At 43.9% G+C, this 23,894-nt stretch overlaps 1 protein-coding gene across 2 annotated transcripts; it reads left to right on the top strand.

Moving 5' to 3' along the window:
* The first annotated feature begins 1,194 nt into the window (after positions 1-1,194).
* Positions 1,195-17,423, top strand: LOC122178883 (MARVEL domain-containing protein 3-like). Of its 2 annotated transcripts, none has more exons than XM_042869412.1 (4): positions 1,195-1,245; positions 2,543-2,698; positions 5,427-5,596; positions 16,568-17,423. In XM_042869412.1, the coding sequence occupies exons 2-4, from the start codon at positions 2,583-2,585 to the stop codon at positions 17,272-17,274; spliced, it is 993 nt and encodes a 330-aa protein (XP_042725346.1). In that variant the 5' UTR covers positions 1,195-1,245; positions 2,543-2,582; the 3' UTR covers positions 17,275-17,423. The 2 variants fall into 2 exon arrangements, with proteins under 2 accessions (XP_042725346.1, XP_042725345.1); XM_042869411.1 differs by lacking the exon at positions 1,195-1,245 and adding an exon at positions 1,484-1,596.
* The last annotated feature ends 6,471 nt before the right edge of the window (positions 17,424-23,894 follow it).

Below are 23,894 nucleotides of genomic sequence, written 5' to 3' on the forward strand. Positions count from 1 at the left end.
GATTCTGTGAAGGAACTGATGGTAGGCAGTAGCATCTTAAACTGTATTTCCACATTAAAGCTTCAGTTCCATTAAGCACTCACCACTGCCAAGAGAGGTAGCCTTCTCCCCACATCCCTCCCCCAGTTTCTTCCCTCTGAGACGTGCTTTTGCCAAGTCCTTGTTCCAGCACACATTTGATTGCAGCACAAAGCCAATTCATCTCACTAAAACAGCAGAAAGTAAATTGGTTTTGGCTGGAAAGCAAGCTGAATTGGCTTACTATGTGATCAAGTGAGCACCAGAGTTGGTGCAAGACAAAGAGAAGACAAACTGTATGGCTAAAAACAGGAACAGTAAAAGAGGTCTAGGAGAGATGGGAATGGTAAACAGCAGAATAAGCTGTTAACACAGTTCAACTGGAGCAGGAAATCATAGCCTTACTGTGCTCCAGCAATTTATAAAACGCATGTCCAAGTACTCAGTTCCCGTAGCCATCTCCTCATTCCAAGGGCAGCAGTTCCTCTGATACCCACAAATTACTTAAAGGGGATTTTGCATTTAGCCCTACAATAGGGCCGCACTGTAACAGCTGCACATCTTAAGCCCAAGTTCAAGAAACACTGGTACCCCAAGTGTATTGCTGTATAAGCCTTTGGAGAGCCAAGGATTTTCTCTTGTCCCAGCTCTTCTCAGGGCTCTGCCTTGCACCATGGGCCTCAGGAAACTTTCCAAAGCTGCAGATTAGCTGGGCACCGTGCCACGTGAGCCCCCACCGTCCTACTGTTCCAGCTCTCTCTGTGGGACTGCACAATGAGCATCCAGTACGCAGCAGCGCCAGCCCATGGGTCTGCCCACGGCTCTCTACACAAATGGAGATATCCCCTACCAAAAAGGCTTTGTGTTTGCCCGTTTTTCAAAGCCTGCGGACAGCGGGCATCCGGAGGAGCAGCACAGCGTTCCTGTGGGGAAGCATCGTAGGCTGCCAGTGCGGAGACAGAGCCCCAGAGCAGCCACACGTTGCTTCAGCAGAGAAAGGCCTTTGAGCAGAGCACCACAAAAACAGACTGCACGCTGTGTGTTAGTTATCTACAGTTATCTACCAAGCAGCTTTACATCTGAGGGAATGAAGCGGCCACCTCCTCCTTCAAGTCACCAACAAGTGCCACAGCCTTCCAACAGCCTGTTGCCACCCACCTGGATCAGCGCAGGCCTTCCAACCCCAAGCACTGCATGGCGAGGAAGCTGGCTTTAAAAGCAACAAAAGTAATTTTAAAAAGGCAGCTGCTGGGATGGGGAGGGGGCTTGAATTCTCATTTTATTGACCTTCCAGTTCTATACCCTCCCAGGGCCCCCGCTTTCCAGAAGGAGAACCGAGGTCTCCGTTTCTCAAAGAACAACGCCAGGGCCGCCCCAGGGCCCCGAGGTTTCGCTCTCCCCTGTGCCCAGGCCGGACGGGCCGGCAGCAGCGCCGCAGTCTCAGGCCGGGCAGCTCCGGGCGGGTATGGCGCAGCTGCTGCCCCGCGCCAGGGGCCGCCTCCCCGCGGCGGGAGGAGCGGCGGTAGGTGGAGGGCGGACCCGGGCTGGCCGAGAGCCGGAGCTCCGCGCTGCCCTCAGGTGAGGGGCGGGGGGGAGCACGGGCTGGGCCTCGTCTCGCCGCGTTCTGGGGTCTTCGCCGCCTTTCAAAGAGCCCTCTGCTCCAAACAGAGGAGCCGAGCCGAGGAGAGTCTCTTTGTTAGTTAGCCGGAAAGAAAAATCGACTTCTTTCCTTAATGGCACCCAGAGGAGACTGAAGGGAAGTCATTATGCGAGGCCTGAGCTCGACCAGTCGAAACCACATCGACCGTGGGTGCTGCTGTGCTGCTGCTGGAGCTGGCAGCCGGGGCTGAGGGGTGCGGAGGCGCTCGTGCTGTGCGAGGTGACCTCTCACAGCGTTGGGCTCAAATAGACAGCCTTCAGCAGGCTCTGTTGTGGTAGGACAAGGGGAAACGGCTTCAAACTGAGCGAGGGGATGTTTAGATTGGATATAAGGAAGATTTTTACAACTAGGTTAGTGAAGGACTGCAACGGGTTTCCCTTTCCCAGAGAGTTAAAGGATGCTGCCCTCTTTCCCTCCTCCATCCGTAGAGACATTCAGGTCAGGCAGGACAGGGCTCTGAGCAACCTGACCTCACCATAGGTGTCCCTGTTCACTGCAGAGGAGTTGGACTAGATGGCCTTTAAGGGCCCCTTCCAACTCAAACGATTCTGTGATTGTTTCTCTATATGGCCAACACGCCTTGTCCTTGCAGCAGAGGTGGGAGAACAAGAGTGGATCTTATAAATAAGTTCAGTGTAAAAAGTGTTGAATATAGAAAATGTCCTGCTTGATCAATAGGAAAAGGTAGAGAAATAGACTTTACTGAAGTTACTTGTAGTTTAAAAAAGTTTACTTCCTACTTTTCTTAAGGAAGTCTTTACTATGTCTGGAGTCAGCGTGCAATGGATGCATTCTGTTGGCGCTGGTCAATGAATAACTTTGAGTGGAGCAGTAAAATGAATCAGTTTTATTCCTCTGGTGCAGGAAGTTATTTTTGAAAGAAAGAGTACGTGTAAGAGACAAAATGGCTCATGCTGGGAGGCGATACCGAGATAAGCAAGGTGGGTACCATGAGAATCGTGGATCTGATGGATATGAGGAAGACAGAAAAACAAGAAAACCAAGCCCATACAATGGAAGGTACGTCTTATCACCTTAAAGGAGCACATCACAGCAAGCCTGCTATGTCTGTCCTTTTGTTTGTTTGCTTTTAAATACATTCACACTACAGTAGTAAAGAAAGCGTTTACCTGAAATCATGGAGCATGAGAATTCCACACTAAGAATCAGGAAACTGTTTTACACTTTGAAATTTTAAACAGTTTTTAATCTTTCTATTGAGCTCGAGGGTAGCTGCAGGCTAAGAGACAGCAGAAAGAGGCAGATCTGTGTATTTCATAGGGTTGTCTGCATAAAGCCAGATCACAAGTAGTTAAAGTATGGCTATGGCTCTTTGTACAGCTGCTTAAGGGATTGTTTGGTCAACAGGTGACAATAAGTCAAGGCTTGCCAATACACACTGTATATATGTACCAGCAAAGGGACTTACTGAATATGCTGCTTGATTCAGCTTTGAACAAGTTAATGGTAATCCAAAACAAAATCAGTTTAAATAATTGCAGTCAATAAATTTACTTATTTAAGTGCCTCAGGTAGTTTGTGGCACATCAGAGCAGGCCAGCCACTATCACTGCAATAAATAAATAAGCGAGCAGAAGAGATGGAGTGACAAATCAGTTCTCAGGATATTATACTCCTCCTTTCAGCCTGGATAGCCTACAGCATATTAGAACTGATCTTAGGCTGTAATAATATGTAATAAAATAAAAATTTGAGGGCATGCTGCTGGCTGCTTTGTAGGAATCTGCAGTTGTAAACATTAGCAAATGAGTTGGGACAGTAAGGTGTTCTTCAGACCTGCTTAGCCTTTGGGAGCATGGTTGTAAGGTAATAATAGAATCAAAGAGCAAGGAGGAGATAGGTATAATAAAGGTTCTTTTAAAGCTGAACCACTGAAATCTACCCTGATAATACACACTTAAGCAAGAAAAAATGGGATGAGAATAAAAGCAGCAGTGGAGAGCGCTTGTATGGACTAGAAAGAGTACTTCCAGCTGAGAATAAAAGATGTGGATGATAATCCTATAACAAAAACTGCTTACTGTATTTTTTTTTTCTTCTGTCTCTTTTAATTCATGAAAAAGAAATGACAGAAATGGGAATAGAAATCAGCCTAAGAATCATCTTTAGATGCTGAATGATTGCTCTTAGTGAGAGCATAGATCAGGAGCGAATGTAGTTAAATTATCGTACAACATGTGCAAGGGTAGCAGTAAATTGAACCACCTCTTCTTAGTAAGGCTCTTTTCTGGACTTCTTGCTTTTACTGTTACTTATAAATGGCAGGACACACTGGCAAATGGTGGAAGGACTGTAAGGGCTAATAACCATCCCCATATACACCGAGGATTAGAGGAAGGGAAACTGCAGCTACAGATCTGTAACAGCCATGGAGGTGGTTCTTGGAGTCAACCAAGAAGCTGACAAGAACCAGCCTTCACTGCAACTAATCAAAATGGCTTTTCATCTTTTTTTTTTTTTTTTTTTTTTTTTTTTTTTTTTTTTTTTTTAATGCAGTTTGGCTTAACTGAACAACATTTCCCCTGCTTACTGATCTTGAAAAGAATGACTGATTTTGTAAGGAAATTACAGTATTTTGGTGAAATCTTAGATTTATTGACCCAAAGATCTCCAGATCCCATAATTGAAGAGATGGGAAGAGTATTGTAGTAACTGTAATTTGGGTGCCTAATGCTCTCATCCCTTGTGAGCCAAAACTATCTAGCCAAAGTATGTCTTTCACAATGCATTTCTGTCTGAAACTTCTATAGTAAGCTTTCTCTCATTGCTGAGGAAGAGTTGCATCACCCTGAGCTGGAAAGTCCTGAAGGAAAACAGGAGCAAGGGCAGCCAGAAGAGGCCCATTTTGAGGGGGAAAAAAACATCTAGAAGAAAGTTGTTGGTTTTTTGTCTTTGGGCTTTTTTTTTTCCTAATTGTACTCAGATACTGAACATTAGGGGAGGGTTTTTTTTTTTTTATTTTGTTTTGCTTGTTTTGTTTTCTGGCAAGTAGCAAGATACAATAGAGAGAAGCAGCTGCATCAGAAGTACCAAAGGGATTGCTTTCAAGTTAACTGGAAGTCTTATAAATCACATAGCTTATTTAATTTATGTGACACAGCTGTGCAGGATGCCTTGGTAGTTGCACAAGACCCAGGACAAAGGTCAGAAAAATCAGGAATGTTTCAGCCAAAAAGAGCTGTTGGCAACTACACGTGGAGTTGTTAGCATGAGTCTTGTTATTGAAGGTCTCAATTAAAATGTAAAAAACTACAATGAACATGATTTAGTGTGAATGCATAAGATAATATTTTTAAGTTAAATCTGGAATTGGATGAAGATAAACCATAGTGCAACGATGCTAGGAAACAAAACTACAGCTGAAAGTGCTGATATGTGGATAAGAAATTCAAGATAGTAATCAAATAGGAAGACATAAAAAAGAAAATATGGAATGAGACTTTAAATGCCTCTTACTAATTCAGCATCATCCAGCTGTACCTTGAAAAGTCAAGTTCAAAGTCTCCTTTAAATGAAGGAGAACGTTTAGATTAGACCAAGCATTTACAAAACAATTTACCATTTCTTTTAAGCTGAGCGTTAACTCATTTTAAAAGAGCCAGTTACACTTTTCACGCAGAATAATGTAAAATCTCACCAACCTTAAACATTCATTAGGCTTAAGGGAGCCTGTATGTTATTGCAGTATGATCTAATTACTGTATATTACCCATTTACTCCACTGCAGGCCAGCAAAAGATACCCGTGGTGGCCAGCACTCGAGGGCTTCCACCATTTGCTCAGAGCCGTACTCTAAAGCTTCAGCAGCATCACAGGAGTATTTTGACTCACCACCACAGTATTACCCCACCAAGGAAACCTTGTCCATGAAGTGTTCAAAGGTATGCACAACAAGAGGTACGTGCAATTCTTACTGCCTGCCACCCACTCCTCCCCCTCCCAAGGCTCTTCTAAGTTTCTCTGTCTGTGATCAGAAGCACAACAAAGTAAATCCAGGGGAACACACAAAGTATGAACATGAAATTCATGAATGACATGGCTGCAGGTTAGTAATTGTAAATTAGTAATTGGAAGAATCTAAAAAGCAAAATGTACGGAGTATCACAGATACTTGAAGATGTGTGTTCAAAGTACGCAGTCACAGTGTCAGCACAGGTGATGTGTTGTGCAACAAGAGGTAAGCTTTGGGATTTGGGAGTAGGCAACCTAAATACTGCTGTGGAAGCTTTGATGCTGGGTTATCCCAACATGTTCTTCTCACACTATCAACTCTGTATTTAATCCAGTCATCACTGATGCCTCTTTATAAAGTAACAGCATGTGAGACAGAACTATTTTAAGGACACGTAATCCAGTAAACCAGCTCTTCAGAAATAACTGATTTTTTCATCGCTAGAAAATGGGCACAACAAGAAATGTTCAAGAAATGAACATTAATGTGGGGGTAAATCAGCCTTAACGCTTAGCAAATCCTGTAAATTGAAAGAAAATGCAGTTAAAATACACATTTCTCCTTTAAAGTTTTCCCTCTTTGTTTTTTGGAAAGGCTCACTGCAGTCTAAGTGGAAAGCTGGGGTGCACAGTTTTTGGTCAGAAGCTGATCAGGCTTATGAAGAGCTTAAAGTGACATGTTTTTTTTTTTTTTTTCCCCTTTTTGTTTCTCGTTATTTCAGTGCATCAAGCATCATTAACATCTTCAAAATGTCCCAGATTTGGATGCATCAGTTGACAGTGATGATTTCACTCCCACCCCTCCCCCAGGTATGGCTCAGTATTTCCAAAAGTTTAATGGCTGAGCTTACACTGGAGGAGGGAAAAGAAATCAAATAGAAAACAAACCCCATTGTTGGCAGCTTAATTTCAAAAAAATGAAAAGAAATTAAAGGTTGGTAAAATCCTGAGAATTTGACTAATCATTGAAGTTCTGAAAGTACAAAAAATCTGGGTGCAATTTCTTAGAATTGTTTTCTTAGAATTCTCTGTTCCCTGCAATCAGATACCAAATGTTATAAACGAAAACCTAACACGAACTTTTTGAAAGGAAGTCAGTGCATGTGAGCTACAGCTTCTTACAGCATCGAAAACTTCCTGGAAGTGCTTTTTAACTCTCTCTTTCTTTTGCCAATGGTTTATCAGCAGTCTGGTGAAATCCCCCTTCCCGATTGCCATAATTTCAAAACAAAGTAGTGCCAAACAAGGATGGGAAATCGAGCCATCTACCACAGTCTTTTCCAAAGCAACAACTGAAATGTGAGCCTTAGCCCCTGAGCGTGCTTCGTTCTCCTTTCACTACACATCTTACTTTTCCTTTTGCCCAGCAACTATCCATATGCTTTTTGTACAAGTTGACTGGTTTGTCGAACTATAAGAGGAACCGTGGACAGCCAAGAGCTCCAAGCAATATTTACTTCAGCCACCGTGCTCCTCACCTGCAATATCCCAAAAAACTGAAGTTGAGGTTTCACAAACAGGCTGGTATGAAACCAGTTATCCTTCTAGCACCTTAGCTGCAAGCTGTAGCTGAAAAAAAAAAAAAAAAAAAAAAAAAAAAAGAAATTATTCTTATTGCCTCCTTCCCTCTCTAATCCCCTCCCACACTTTTTTTTTTTCCTACAACTGCATTAAGAAAAGAAACCCAACCTGAATACAGTGGAAGAGACAACTTACAACTGATTCTAACGTCCTCTGCTATCGGGGGCATTTGATAGCATCTAAAGAGACTTCAAACCATTCTGCTCCATTTTAGTCCTTTCATTTTAGAAACAGAAGAGAAAAAAAACCTGTTTAAAAATTCTGTGAGCAATCCCCATTAATACCCATTCAGAGTTGTCTAGGTAGGATCACCTGGGTAGCAGTACCAGATTGTATAAAGATTATGCATCCTCCCAAACTATATACTAGAGTGCAAGTTTGGGAGGAATGTAGCAGTTTGGACCAGTAAAGAGCAAGCTGTCCTCTGGGTTATTCACTTCAGATTCGTGGAATTTCCTGAACTGCAGACCAGTATGCACTTCTGTTGTGTTTCATACCTTTGTACAGTCTCCACCTGTTTCATTCTAGGGACGCACTCGCATTCCACTGCTAATAGAGGTGTAACTCGTGACAGGCAGCACAGAACTAAGATTTCTTCTTAACTCCATCTGTTTGAAAACCAGGCATTCCTTTTTATTTCCTTTTAACCACTACAAATCTGTGAGACGATCTTTCCTTTCATCTCATGGGAGCTTGTGTCCTTTAAGAGCTTTTGGCTGGAGGCTTCACCACGAGCTTTTTTGGAAAATCAGATACACTACGGCTTGGATTGCCTTTCTTCTTGTATCTCCTGATTCTTTTGAACCACTTCCCTCTACGAAACTTTGACTCTCTCTTGCTCCACTAGCTTTATCTATCGTTTCTATGTTTATATTTGATAGGAAAATCACACCTGGGGATCTGCAGATCACAAATTAAAAAGACAATAAAATCAAAGAAGTTGGCCACCTTCTGCTTCTGTATTACACAACAGTGCATAGAATGGTGTCAAGCTGTGTAGATATTCTTTATGATTACATGAGAATTGGAAATAAACTACTCTTGATAAAGACAAGCCATTCATCAGCTTGAGGAACTAGTGCTTGGAATAACCATTTCTTACAGCTGAAGCACAATACTGTATGCTACTTAAAACAATTTTTGGCCTTGGATTTCTTAGTGCTGAAATTCTTTCAGAAAAATGCAACCAACTTGTTTTTTACTGTTGGTGCAGATTTAATTTCTGTAGTTCTATCTTCTGCTTAGGAAAATTAAATTAGTAATAATGATTGCTTTGTCAAATTCATCCCTTTTGGTTATCAGAGGGAACACGAGAAGCGTTCCAGTCTGGCTGCCATGCTGCTTCCTTTACATTAGAGAGAACAAAATCTGCACCAAACTCAGGAGGGAACTTCTGATCTTATGTTGGTCATGAATATTTGATCACTTTTCCTCAAAAGCTCTTAGTTATATTACATATACTGATGTGAAAGAGGTGGAGTGATGCAACTGTAGGGTAATGCTGCTGCTAGTTTTGCTGAAATGGTGAAGGTAAACCAAATTTCTCCCATCCTTACTCAGTAGCAGACTCAGAAAATGCTTGCATTTTTGCCTTGTATAGAACTGTACTGTGCTAGCTAGAACTACAGTGTTAACATTTTTTTTTTTAATTCTTCAGCCCAATTAGCAAGGAAGGGAGATAGCACTTAAAAAGATTAGAGAAAAAAAATGTGATCTATAACTGAATAGTAAAAGTACAACTGAATCTCTGATCTTTGCTGCCATAAACACAGCTTAAAGAGGGGCCGTGAATAGTGGCCGATTTCTTAAGCACGTTGTAGGTGCTCCCAAACTATCCTGTCTTTAGCCTGCATTACAGCAGCCACAGTTGTTAAATCCTTCAGACTGATTTCCTCTCAGAACAAGAGAGCGTTATCATTTGTAACAACAATAAAAGCCTCTGACTTCAAACAGAGCCAGGAGGAAATATCAAACCAAATTTATTAGGAGGAGGAAATAGAATTAGGGAGTAACAATGACTTTCTCCAAGATATACTTGTACATTAACAAGCCAGCATTAATTCAAATGTAAACATCTATAAGCTTTTGTTTTCACAAAGCAGTCCATGTTTTTCCTGTAGCTAAGGATGCTGGCAAATACTCTCCAACTGGAAAAAGTACAGAGGTGAAAAGTCACGCTGAGCAGAGGGATCTCACTGTTAGACACCCGCTTTGAGTTATGCCACTGCTCATCACAGTTATACCGATACCATTACGTTGCAGTGTTATGTCCTGGTACTGCTCTTCTTTGAGAGTCTGACCTGAGAGCAGGAGGGAAAAACACTTTGCAGAACACCGTTTAACATCTGATGCTGTGGAACTCTTGATGGCAGCGAAGTAGTGCTTTGCAGGAGGCACTGGATTGAAGTAAAAGACTTTCCGTAACTCCAGTTACATATGTTGAAAAACATTGAAGGGTCATTAAATGCACACAGTGCAGATAACTTTATGGATTAAAATAAGTGTTAGAGAAGTATATTCAGCAGTACAAGATAGATCTTTTCAACAGCGTGGTCAATAGGATACATATGTTTCTGGGGAGGCACCTAGTGGGATTAGTCTTTATCTTCACATTTTGCCTCTGCATTCTTAGCTCTTTTAAATTGTGCTCAAAGCTGTCATACACTGTTCCTGTAACAGTTAATTTATTTCAACATATTTTTGCTATGAGGATGGAGCACTAAGTTCCCCTGCAGTCTCATTTGTATTTAGGCAGCATTCCCCTCCTATCTCTTGCAACATATATTTAAATACAGGGCGACTAACACATTAAATTTGCCATTACATTTTTAATCCTGGAATTGGAAAGAAGGAAGACATTTGTAGTGGGAATTGGATAGAGCTATACAAATGAATCTAGATGGTTCAAAATGCTTAATGAAAATGGCACATTTACAAGATAGATGGAGTGCATAGCAGAGCTGCAGGTAACCTTCCCATTCTGAGGACTATTTCATTTGGAATTAAGTCATTTGCTGTGAAATACAAATAGCCATTTAGCTCTATAAAAACATGAAGAGGAGCTACAGTACTTACAGATACCAGTTTCTACCTTTAGCAAATAGTTGCCCTATCAAGATATGGGGCTTGACTCTGCCCACATTTTTATATCAGTTGTTTTCATCCACCTTTTTTTTTTTTTTTTTGCTTGCTTATACTATTGTTTTTACAGAGAGGAGAACTACAACTGAGAATTTTCACCTCAGGTAGCAAGGCAAGATCCTTGCAAAGTCATGTTAACTTTCAGTATGTGTTAGACTTTGGTCCATGGTTACCTGCTGGGAAATCTTTCTTAAGTCTGCACCAGTGTAAAACAAGCTTGGCAACCATCCTTCTTGCAAGACTACTGGGTTTGTCTTCCCTTCACCTTACCCAAATTCTTAGAAGCAAGAGAAATTCTTCTTTTCACAAAGTGGCTCTCAAGGCTAACTGATGATACAGCAAAGCAATGCTATGTGAGATGTAGCTGTATTTCTGGAAGCAACTGATTACAGCTCCCTTAATGGAGAGAAATCCACTCAGTCAGGAATGCTGCTTACCAGGTATGACAACCCACAACTTGTGAAGTGAGTAAGGAGCTCCACAGGTTCCTCCAACCTGATCTACCTTCAGCCAGACTATGGTTACGTAAGGAGCAATAACACCCCAATCTTTGTACTTTCTAAAGGTGGCCATGTTTCACTTTGAATGAAAGGAGTGCCTACAGAAAGTTGGCATAAGAAACGAGTGTTTCATTGTTTTCTGGACCGCCCAACTTTGTTACAAGATATTTGTTTTACTACCTGGTGGAAGCATGGGTACAGTAGGAAGAAAAAGTGCTTCCCAAAAGACAGAACAGGAGGTCACCATGTCACCATGCTGAGACCTACCAGCACTACAGATATGTCTAAAGCCTTTTACAGACGTTGCATTTAAGTCAGTATTACCAAGTGCTACAGTTTAATGTGTGACCTTCTGCTTTCCTTTTAGAAGGTTGTGAAGGTGGTTCATTCTAGGCTAACAGGAGACAAATCAAGAACATGCTTAGAAATGATGCTTTAAGGAACTACCAGGGGAAAAAAAATTGTTTCTAGGCAGGGAAAAAAACACTGACACTATCTCAAAGGCAAGTGAATCAGTTTCATACAGTGGCAGGAAACTATGTTTCTGCAAATTAAGCCCTTTTCTGTGACAGCTGGATAGAGCAGGTAGGACAATAGTTCTTCAAGGGAATATTACACAGAGAAAAAACAAGGCCATACGTTTGGGTTTGAGCATTCCAGTTATGCTTGTAGGGCTTCTGTGAATCACTGAAAACAAGGCTAGTTATCCTTTGAGATTTCCTAGTGGAGAAACTGTCTTTAGTAAAGAGAGACAACATATTAGAAGATAGTTATTCTTTTTTCTGGAGTGCATGAATAGTTTAATTTTCCCAGTTTATAACTGTTCCTCCCTCCATTTCCAGTAAGATGATATCTCAGACAAATGAGCCTACACGTATTGGGTGCTTATGTGCCATTAAATTTCAGTTGGCTCTGAGTACATGGTTCCCTTGGGTCCTTTGAAAAGCCAAGATTCAGTGAACAACTGTTGGTCTCACATTGCCTAACTCTTGCTTTAGTGTTGTTGTTTTTATTCCTTCTTTGAACATCAGGGAGATTTCAGCATAACTCAGTGAAAGCTAAATCCCACCAGTGTCTGAAGAACACTGGAGACCTACACAGATAGTGGTGGCATGGGGAAGGTTTGTTTCTGAGAAGGCTCTGTATTGCCCTGAACTTACATCAGTGAAGTTGGTTTCATTCTCATTACCAGTTTCAGTAAGAGTAAATCTTGCTTTGCACTGGTATTTATATAAGGGATGTAATACCATTAGCAAGATAGTTTAATACTTTGCTTGCAGATTTAATATTTTAGTCTGTTGTGACTGTTTTCTCCGTTTCATTTCCTCTTCATTTTCCTCCAGTTTTCTTTCCTCCTCGTCACATTTTTGTCCCCTTCCTTCCAAAAAGGGAATATCTCTCTTCCTCTGATGTTTCCTCCCTCTCCCACCCATCGCATTCCAATTTAGGCCAGAGGGGACCAAAGCTGTGCACTGAGCTGTGTACTTACCTTCTGTGGAATGCACCACCTACACTTCAGGAGAAGTTCAGCATATGAGATCCTTTTCAGGACTGACTGCAGCTTTTGTAAGTCACTGTATATGGTCAAAATACGTGTCTGCTCCTGTGGAAAAAATCAAAACAACACACACCACTACCTCTGAAAAGCAGAAAGCTACCCGAACTGGAAGACAAAACAACTTTCAGTGAGAAAGGCTGGGTGAATGATTCCTGCTGCGTGTGCTGCAGCCTGTAGTTCTTCTCTTCCCTTTTCCTCGAGCGACCCCTAATGGGACGTGGCTCAGGCTCCACTTACCTGTGTGTGTTGACACAGTTTCCTCATACTACCTGCTTGCCCTGTGTGAGCCTGTCCTGGCCTACGCCCCTGGCTCTGGGATTGAGGTGTCCAAGAGGGACAGCTGGACACCTCTGAGGCTGCTGGTTGGGTACCACCGTTCCTGGTGGCACCTGGCCTGCAGTGGAAGCAGAGGGAGAGAGCAAGCCAAAAGGCACATGGAGAAAACAGATGTAAAATACCTGAAAAATACACAGGAATGTTAAATGGAGAGGAAAGAGTGATACCAAAAGAGTCAGTCAGGAGAAGAAGTCCCTGTGCAGTCAGCAGAGGGATATAAAGTGCCAAGATGTAGTGGAGGGAGACACTTTGAAGGCTGCATCTATTTAGTCAGGCCCTCGTGAGGTTAGGGGGAGTTCAACAGAAACAGCCAGGACTGACTGCCCTGCAGATGAGTTTTTGTCAGCTACAGAAACACGGGCACAAATGTGAATTGACCTTATTACTTTATGGACACATACATATAACCACAGCGACCCTGATGTTGGGATTGTTCTGCTACAGGGGGAAAAGCCTCTTCACAGCTTACCACATACAAGATTCAAACAGCTGTGAGTTACTGGTTACCGCACAGTCAGATGCAGAGTAGGTTTATGAGACAAAGCATGCAGGTTTAACAGCTCACCACACCTGAAATGGAGAATTTCTGATTCTTCTTTGGCTGTTATTTCCCCTGCTAAATTTGTGCCAGCGCAATTGCTCATCAGACCCTCTATGAGTCACTTCAAGTTGCTAAAGTTGCAGGAAAAAACAGCAGCACACAAGAAAGGAGCTGAATCGTTTCCTGCTCTTTTAATTTATTAAAACAGCTCTTGGAAGGACCTAATGCTTGGCCAGAGTATTGCTGGGTAGGGGAAGAACATGATGACTTCCCAGCCAAGGGCAGGAGCTAATAGACTAAGGTCAGCTGCCTGTGGATCTAAATGCTTACAGCCTGCCTGCTTGTTTTGCTGCGTTTAAGCTCACCGTTTGGCATAAGACAAAGCCATTGATCAATGCATTAATGCCATGGCAGTAGCCAAGTGTGCACCCAATACAGGAGAAAAAGGAAAACAGTGAATAACGGATAAATCATATAAGTGGAAAAACTGCATTTGATAGAAGAGAACCTGTTTGATACAGCAGGCATCCTACTCATGGCAGTAAAGATAGGATTCAAACAAAGCTAACAATTAAATTGAAATTACCATCCATTGCAGATTTGGATTTTATGGAATGAGTGAAGCAATCCTCTGCAAAGCTCCTGGAAACACCTACAGCCTGAACTGATTGCATCAGTTCTTCTCACCTTTAGTGTTGAAAAGCAGAGTGGAAAAGAAGCATAGGAATGAAAGTAGCAGTCCAAGAACCCTGACTTGAGTCTCTTTAGTTTCTCAGTATGGAGGGGGCTCGTTCCCAAAATCAGCTATTCACTGTGCTAATTTTAGGATGAGAAATAACGGCCTTCAGCCCGACCAGGAGGGGAGGCTCAGGTTGGATGTTAGGAAAAATTCCTTCTCGCAGAGAGCAGTGAGGCAGTGGCACAGGCTGCCCAGGGAGGTGGTGGAAGTGTTCAAGAAATGTGGATGTGGCGCTGAGGGACGCGGTGAATGGGCACGGTGGGGGTGGGTTGGCAATTGGACTGGATGTTCTGAGAGATCTTTCCAAAATTAATGACTGTATGATAATACAAACCAGTATAATTAATTTTAGATTAGTCCCAAGGTTTTGACCTTGAGAAAGGAAAAATATATCCAAGCCTGTAAAGTTTTATAATTCTATGAGTCTGTGGTTTTCAGGCCTCCTGCTGTTTACGATTCAAGTCTTGCAACACATTCGTTGTTGCATGGGACTAGGGAACAGTGTAGTAGACTGAGTATCAGTTTTTAACTATAACAGATAACAGGTCAAAGTTGTACAAAACTTTTAGGGCACCTAGGTCAAGATTTGAACATACTGTAGGGCTTAATATTTCCAATTGAAGATCGCATAAGGCCTTGGGAATTCCCATTAGTAGTCCACTTAAAAAACTCTGCTGGCTGCCATCACAGACCTTTAATTCACAACTTTGTAGCATTCATCATTTTAGGATTTTTCTTTAACACAGGAGTTCTTGTTACTGCCCGTTTTATTGTTTTTAAGTCAATCCACACATTGCAGATAACTCCTGGAGTGGCTGCTAATGAACCTCTTTTCCTTGCTTCCACTCCAATCAGTTCTACAACAGGCATGTGTGAAAATTATGCAGGTACATATAAAACCCACCCAACCTGAATGGCCTGCTTTAGGACATTTTTCACACATGCCACAAAGCACCTACTGCTGCAATTAAAAATTCAACAGCCCTCACTGGTTTCATTTTTCATTCCATCTGCGAAGGGATGCATCATGCCAGTCCTACAGCAGCAGCTCAGTGAAGGTAAGGCTTTGTATGAATACTTAGGAAGTTTTGGAACAGCAGCACTGAGGATTGGAATAGGTTATTTTCACAGTTATAAATATGGAGAGATTTGCAGCAGGTGCTAACTCTTAACAACAGAAAATTGCCCTTTCTAAAGCTCAGCAAGGGGATGTACAGGAAAAGCTGATACTTAGCATAGCCAAAGGCCCTTGTCAAACCACCACAAGCACCTTCCAGTGAAAGGAAGCAGCAACAGGAAGGTACTTCTTGCCCCAGCCCTCTGGGGAGGGCATAAGAAGGGGCAGAACAAAAATACCCAATAATCCATCATTCCTCGTGCTGCTTCAGCCCTTTCTTTTAAGCCCATACAGCCTTGACAGCAATGGAGCCATGGCTCAGGAGGAAGATGCCACGCTGATCAATGCTGATAGCATAAATGAAAATCTGTATGCAAGCTGAAGATCCCACCCCCCTTTAAGGGCAAGCATAGGACCACTCTGTGAAGCATCTCACATTCTTGGCTGTCAGGCTGCAGCAGAATAAGACTCACAATTCAGTAAATAGCTTCAGGACTTGAGGAACAGCACGTGATACACTTTGGGTTTTCATTTCCTGAATAGGCAACTCTAGCTGTGCTACACTGCAACATCGGTCATGTTTACTAATCTTAGTCTGACCCCTAGTGAGCTGTCACAGAATAATCAGATTCATCTACGCTCTGCTGGCCCTTCCTGACAGGCAGCTACTCGAAGAAGCCATTTCTCCTAGGTTACTTTTATCAGTAGCATAGCACAGGGAAAAGATTCAACTCAGAAGTCATAAAGCTTTCTTTTGAAGCTGGGCATCTGTGAAAGAATACACGAAGTATCAAATTGCCTTACCTCAATACATAAGGTATTTTTGTCCTCTTCCCCCACTTTTTCTATGCAATCAGTTTGTTAATACCTGTGAAGAGATTTTATTTCTGTAAGAGATAGAGAAGTGATGCGTAAGAAGTTCAAATTAGCACTTAACACAAAAACTGTCTGTTAAAGCAGTAAACTTTTAAGGACCTACACAGCTTGCACCATTTGTTAAGCCATCAGAGGACTGTAGGTTTTTGTCAGCTTTCACCTCTGCATTTTGTTCAGACTGTTTATGCCAAGGAGCTACAGGCCAAAATGCAATCGTTATTCGCTTTCCTTGGCAGTAACACAAGCACAGTAAAATCTTTATGGATTTTTCCCCTCACGGAGTCCCATTTATCAAACACGCTGACAAATTTTTAGAAAAGTAATTTGCCCAACTTCTGAAATGTGCCCATGAGAGCTTACACTTTTTTTTTCCCCCCTTCTTCCCCACAAAGCAGCACTCTGGTGTTGCTACAGCCAGGAGGATTGTCTCAATAATAGTGCTCTCTGGTTCTGTTTTTGGATCTATTTTTATCACCCCCAGTTTGCACATGATTCTGATACCTCTTCCCACCTTTCTGCTCCTTACAGGCATTTTGAAGTTTGTGGAAATCACTGTTAACCTCCTGGTGCTGATTTGCGTGGGCGCTGCCCAAGCCTCTGTTGCAGGCTTTACTTCCGTCGGCAGCTTGGGCATCGGATCCTTTAACCTGAATTCAGCCTACAGCCCCTTCGAGGGCACGGAGCTCCAGGAAGTGAGGGAGCTGGACATGCAGATCACCCAGATGAGAGCCCCCTGCGTCTACGGCGGAGTAACCTTCAGCTTAGCAGCAGCAGCGCTCACGCTCGTCTTCCTCGTAGTGGGGGCAAAACCCATCCACCGCCTCAAGATGGGGCTGCTTGGTGGTGAATGTGCCTTCAGCCTGCTGGCTGGTGTGTGCTACGTCATTGCAGTTAGCCTCTACTTGCACTTTGTCACCCAGGTGAACACCACGGAAGCTTGCAAGAGGCGTGAGAGGCTGTACGCGCGCCGTGGTTACACCTCCATGAACTGCGTGGTCCAGGGTGGCGATGCAGCCGTCGGCCTCTTCGGTGTAGTTGCGGCCTGTTTGTACTTTGCCAGCTTTGTGGTCTGCATCCTTGCTATTCGAACCGTGCGGGCCTTCCAGAGCCACATGGCCACGGCTCAGCACAGCCCCAAGAGCAGCGTTAGGGACAGAAGCGTCAGAAATGACCGCCCCACGCACAGAACCTCTGGAAGCTCCCAGAACACCCAGGCTCTTGCCACATTAGTGTGAAGTCAGTTGTGGGCCCATGCCAGAGAACAGCAGCTTCAGCAAGGGGCAGGTACTAGACTTTGTGTGCCTAAGTCCACTGTCTGACAAGGTACTGGAAGTGTGTCTCAAATCACCAAATGTAAATAAAATGTAATAAAATAGATGCTGGAAGGATATTCTAACAAAGCTTTTTTTTTTTTTTTTTTTGGGTGCATCAGTCTCTCAGACAGACTCCTGCCTTTAAAATGTGTTTGATTCTTATGTTTCCACCCTGTACAGAGCAAATCTGAACAACAGTGCACTGTTAACAGGTTGCAATTGCAGTGGTGCCGAGCTGGTGTTAATAACCACTCCCTTTATTCTCTCTTGGCATAAGGAATTGAACATAAAGCCTGCATGGGCAGCCAGCTGTGCAGAGAAGTCCTTGAACACATCCCGTGCCTGTTGATGCATCCTGTTGCTTTAAGCCACGGTAGGCACAAAGCAGAGGACACTCAGGTGCCTTTCTGAATCGCATCCTGAGTTATACTTGTGACCTGTTCCACTTGGAACAGTGAAATATTTTATCTTTCGAGTCATGGGGTCATCGCATGGCAATCATGTGCTCCTGTAGGAATGCTGCCAAGAGGAGCAAGCTGCAGCTAACTTCAAAAGCAGCATCTGGGGCCTGGCTCCAGGTCTGCTACATTTTTCTCATCCCACTGAGCACAGATCAGACGGTAAGAGGCAACACATTTGTCAGCTATCCTCTTAATGAAGATACTGCTTGCCTCTGCAGCATGGTTTGGCTTGCTGACTACAGCTGATGATGAGCAGAGCCCAAGTCAGGTACGCGCTGGCTGCCATTGAGCTTTTCAAGGCAATTCTGTAACAATGACAAAACATTCACGTCTCCTTCCAATATCTAAACGAGAAAAGCATGAGTGAACAGCAGTAATTGTATGCCCCCAGGGTCGAGAAAATAAGAGAACATCTTTTAAGAGTCCTTCTTTGAGGAAGATGAAATAGGTCACTGGACTTCACAGATGAGAGGGTGAGAAAAAAAGAGCTATTGCTGAAGTATGTAAGATTTGTCAGTTTGTGGGGAGGGAAGAGGCAATTTTGAGCCTGGCTGTGATCTTTCACTTCCATGTAGCTCAGAATCACTGTCTAGATGAGGCCCTTTTGAACCATCATAGAACTTATTTATTTTATATATTTAATGTATGTATGTCTACACATACTCACAAGAACACACATCTCAGAGTATTGTAGTTGATCTAATATTCACATAACAATAAAACATTGCAGTTTGGATCAGGAAACGATTGCACAAGCCTTTACTGCAAGTATTTAACACTGATATAGTATCTTAAACACCTCTTTAATAATCTGAACGTAAACAGGCTCCATAGCGTTACTGTGGAGCAGACAGAAGACTTTTTGCAAACTTGCTGCGACTCACATTAATGATGATAGCCATGAAATTGAGACCTTGACTCCTAGCTTTTGCCCAGAACCAGGCCTTCACTGCACGCTGTAAGAAACTGAATTCTTCTACAGCGATATCTGGCATCCAGCTAAAGCCACAACTCACCACAATTCATTCAAAAAAAAGATGTTTGGCTTCCATCCATCTTCCTGCCAAAGCAATCCTGTCCTTTTCTATGCAGCTTAGCTCTATCAGTCTCACCTCTGCCCTCCACTTCCCACTCTTGCACCAATCATTGGTCTTGGCCTTCCCATGCGCGGCTGCAAGGATTGCCCCCTATCTCAAGACTCAACTTGCAGCCCCAGCGTTTCCTCTCAAAGAGCAGGTGGTGAGAAATGAGAAAGCTTCCAAGCCTCTTGTGTTAGGAGGCTTCACCTACACTGTAAGAAAGGCCCAGTGCCCTAGTTCCTTCCATTTGACGTGGCGTTTGTAGGGACTGGTGGCTCTCATAGTCCTTCTAGATGCAGAACTCTGGGGATGACTCAAGTCTCAGCTCACATTTCTGGTAGTTTGGCTCACTGTGTGTTGTCCCATGATGTTTTCTGTTGTAAGCAGCAGTGACCTGTGAGCAAATGTGCCAGATTTCAAGAACAAGGACAGATCACGGGGCCTTCCAGATCTATTTGTCAGGAAAGCATCCAGGATGAAGCATCTCTCCATGCAGAGACCTTGTTTCTACCCCTCACAGAATCATTAGGGTTGGAAAGCACCTCTGGAGACCATCTAGTTCAATCCATCGCTAAAGCTGGTTCCTTCCAGGACACGGAGAGCAAGCGCACCCCAAGCAGAGAGTCCACAAAGGAGGCCAGAGCCATCAGAGGGCCAGTGATTGCCAGTTTCTCCACTCACCTTCACGGAGGGAAGTGTAGCAGAGGAGAGTACAAATTCCACCAATACTCTTCGGAGGACTCCAGCAGGGAAGAGGAAGCTTTCCTTCCGCTCAGGGCAGGCAATGTATCAACCAGAGGAAACCTGCCCACCACAAGTGTAGGCCTGGGGCTCTGGACAGACAATCTGTGTTAGGTAAAGGCCAAACCCACACTTCTTGTGGGCAAACAGACTTTCAACGTAACAGCTTCAAAGCGAGTCACTCCTGCTACATCAGGAAGCCTTCTGGGAAGCTGAGCAGATTCAGAAGCTTCAGAAAGAGGAATAAAAGAACCACTACCCTGACCTCTGCAGGTGCTGTGGGACAGGTGCATATATCAAGGCTGGATCTGCCTGGCAGGAGAAAAGCCCCACTGCGGATGTTCCCTGGTGTCAGGCACTGGGCTGACTACAGAAGATGATTTATCTCAAAGTCACTCTGCACTCCTGTTGGGTTTAAACTATCAATTTACACCTGCCTCCTTTGGTGCAGGAGCAAACAGCTTCAGTCAGTCTGGGAGCAAAAATCCCATCTGAGCTCACAGACATTCGTTATCCACAGAGGAACCCCTCCCACGGCCTTGGAGAGAGATGATCTCAATCAAAGCACTGAAATATGAAGTCATTTTTTTGACAGAATACCTCCCCCTGCCTTGTTCTGAGGAGGAAGCAGAGGGCACAAATATTTAAGATGTCTGTGTTAATGAAATAATGAAAAAAAGAGACCACAGCACTGATTCTGCATCCCACTGCTCTGCATAAACTGCTGTGAAATGTTAATCCTGGTGGGCTGTGTCTCTCTGAGCATCCATTTGCCTGACTGTCTCCTTTATTCAAATAATTGTTGTAAAATTAATTCAGTCTGGGGAAAATCTTTTCCAAAACGGAGCAAATTAGCATCCCAAGATGCGAGCTGCTTCTTTCTCAATGTGAAAGGCAAAACTGTGGGGGTTGGGGCCAGTGGAGAAAGAAGATACTTGCTCCTGAAAATAGGCTCAACATAACCTTTACATTTACTAAATAATTCACTCATCTGGAACCATAAAACCCTCACAGCTAGGAGGACTGTGAACGTTCTCAGAATATATTAACTTTTACCATTACTTGCTTTTTCCAGGGCAGTTTCAGTGTACCTGACGTGAAGAAACAACTCTGAACACAAACCGGTTGTGTGACAGCAGAATTTGAAGCTCATCTTTTTGGAAACTGCAATCTCAGTTTACGTGAAAAACTGCTTCAAAGTGATGAGAATATATACAGGGATTAGAGAACTGGAGAACAGTTTGAATGGAGATTGTTCTTTTGTAATCCATGTATTTTATTCCCAGTGCAAATCTACCTTCATCTGAGTTTGTCTCCTGTCAATTTCTCGCCTCAACTCAGATTGACTGTAAGTTGAGCTCTAACTACAAAATGGACCTTCTGTAACTCCCATCTCTCAATTACATTTGCAGATCTTACAAATCTCCTTTCCTAGGACTCCAATTTTTATTAAATAGGACCATAACCACGTTGCTTATGACAGCTGGGACACTCGTCATTACTCACCTCTTTCACATCCATCCATCTCCAGGAAAAGGTGGCATTCAATCTATTACAGAGGCTTAATGCCTGCCTAGCATAAAAGTGTCACAGATGCTCACCATCACCCATCATACATAAAACATGAGGCTCCTTGCAAGGTCTGCAGATCCTCACTGCGTTTGATGGAATTGGTTTTGGCGTGTGACAGTGCAGGACTGGAAAGTCGCAGGATGCCCTTCATTACTACAAATGGGCTATTGATCTCCAGCTGTGCCATTAGCACACATTGCACCTGCTGCTGAAGCTCATAGGACATTTTGGAAAGCTTAAGTGAGGGGAAAGCATCCATGCACAGGTAATTAGTTTCTCAACTGAACGTACGAAGGCTCACAAGACAGACAGGCACAGCTACAGACCGTACATTTGAAACAGGCTTTGAAATACTACGTGAGAAACGATAGCAGAGAGGTTAAGACATCTGTATGGAAACGTCAAAGTTTTTGCTAACCCACACTGCTGTCCAAGTTAAACAAGGGCAGCTGAAGTGCGGCAGGAAAAAAGGGCTGAGATTCGCCCAGCTGTTTGTTGAGCACTGGAGGTTCATTAGCTGTGAATGCACTGCGTGCCTCGCGTATGCATTACTCATAGGCTTCCCACTGTACCCAGATTTATAGTACCAAGCCATGCCTAAATCCATCATCTGCACACCCACAGCACTTCATGCCCACACAACCCTTCTCTGCAAAGTGAAGGACCCAAGGCAGCAGCTTCCCAGCCCTCAGCATGTAGAGGCAAGGTTCTTGGCACAGCATGATGGAAGCCACGTGACACTGGAAGAGCTGGTGCCAGAAAACTAAGGAGCTTAAGACTTCCTAACTGGAGATGATCAGTGTGCGCAGTCACTATTGGGGCACACAAGCAGTTGGAAAGGCGTTTTTCCTTCCTGGGGATCACAAGAATGTGTCTTGTGGGCACAGCTGCCCTGACTTACCAGGAAGCTCCTGCTGCTGCCAGCGCTGCTGCTGCTGTGTGGAGTGACAGGCTGAGCCAAGGCAGCTCCAGAACAGCTTCATCTGTAGGTGTGAGCATAGGAGCACGGGTTTCACTTGGGCCCTTGGCAAGGAAGCTGTAGCCATATTCTCCCATCTCATGGTAACACAAGGGGGAGCTCCTGTAGTTTTCAATTAGCAAAGACAGCAGCAACACGCTACTTTTTACCCCACCTACAGAAAGCTCCGCTTCAATTATAAAGAGAGGCCTGAAAGCCATTTCTTACCTTCATCACAAGGAGAGCTCTTCTGTCTCAGACAGGTGCAAGCTGCAACTCAGCAGGAGAGGAAGGAGCAGCAGGCTGGGTGACTTCGGGCTCATTCTTCCCTGTCCCACTTGGTCATTTCAAGGCACTTCAGTGACCCCACACAAAAACTATGCCAAACTATGCCGGTACCAGAGGTGACTGAGAAACCTTGCGGTCAAATTCTGCCCACCGCAATGAGAGAACACGATGATCCCTTTAACCCCTCATTAAATGGCTCTGCCACAGGGAGACTTGCCATCTCCCAACACTCCCATCAGCTGCCTGTGCTTGTACCCAGAAGGTACCCAGAAGAAACAGCTTTGGCTGCTGGGCCATGAGCATCCGTTTATTCTAAACCTCAAAAAGACATTCCTGGTTTTGCTCTCCATTGCCATCCCATTTTAAATACGGAACACCTCACTATATATTCTATGTATGCAGTTCTCTGGGATTAAGAGAATCATTAACCACGCAGATTTTCTCCTGTCTCTCCTTTGTAGGGTTTACAATGAAACAGCATCTTACAAGTCACTGACTCACGCACTTCTGCTGTACCAGCCTTCCCCCATAGCTGTGTCTTAGTTTTCTTTAAAGCACTCCACAGCATATATTGAACCAGAGAAACAATTCCATCTGTTCTGTGAGTCAGCGGTGATGATTTCACTGTTAAAACACAGGGACTTCTCTCCGTGCAGCTGTGCTAAATCCAACAGGAGAGAAGAATGGCATGCTGTGCTCAGAGCATCAACTTCAGACAGCACCACAGCACTGGGGCTTCCCTGCTGGAGGCCTGTCAGGCCCTGCCTGGTGCCTTATAAGCCATGGTCTCAATCAACATTATTACACAATGGCTTCCAGGCACTGCTGGGCCCTCACGCCCCTGCCCCGCTCTCCTTCAACCACTTGCAGGTTCAGGCACATCCCAGTTTCAGGCACATCCCGCAGGTCCTTGCTGCACAGCAAGTGCCGGCACGCAGCACGCTGACTGGATCAGTCAGGAGCAAATCGATTAATCCAACAATACCGCAACAAATTGGCCCTGAAGCAAGCCAATTGAATTAACAAGGCAGGACTGCAAAGCAGGTTAACTGAGCAAAGTGTTAACACAGTCATTTTACAGATACCTTGAAGTCCTGGCTCCAGTCAAGCGCAAAAGATTCTTTTGGGGCCAGCCACTGGCCACACACCCTCCTCCAGCCAAAGCCTGGGATCCAACTCCAGCATAAGCTCAGATCTGCTCAACTTAAAGCTCAAGGGTCATCTCCTGTTAGACAAACTCATCTCTCCATCCACAGCAGGCAACGTCCAGGCAAAGAAGGCTGACTGGGCTAAGGATGCGGTTTTATTTACTCCTTCAAGTCCTACTGCATTGCTAGAAATAACTCAAGCCTTTCTACACCCCTGATCTGCAGGCTGGGCACAGGGTTATTCCAACTGAGCCACTCCAGTGAATACTTCCAAGCCCAAAGCTGCAAATTTGAA

This window comes from Lagopus leucura, unplaced genomic scaffold (genome assembly GCF_019238085.1).
Source record: "Lagopus leucura isolate 7727_CA_CO unplaced genomic scaffold, USGS_WTPT01 Super-Scaffold_100002, whole genome shotgun sequence".
Classification (NCBI taxonomy): Eukaryota; Metazoa; Chordata; class Aves; order Galliformes; family Phasianidae; genus Lagopus; species Lagopus leucura.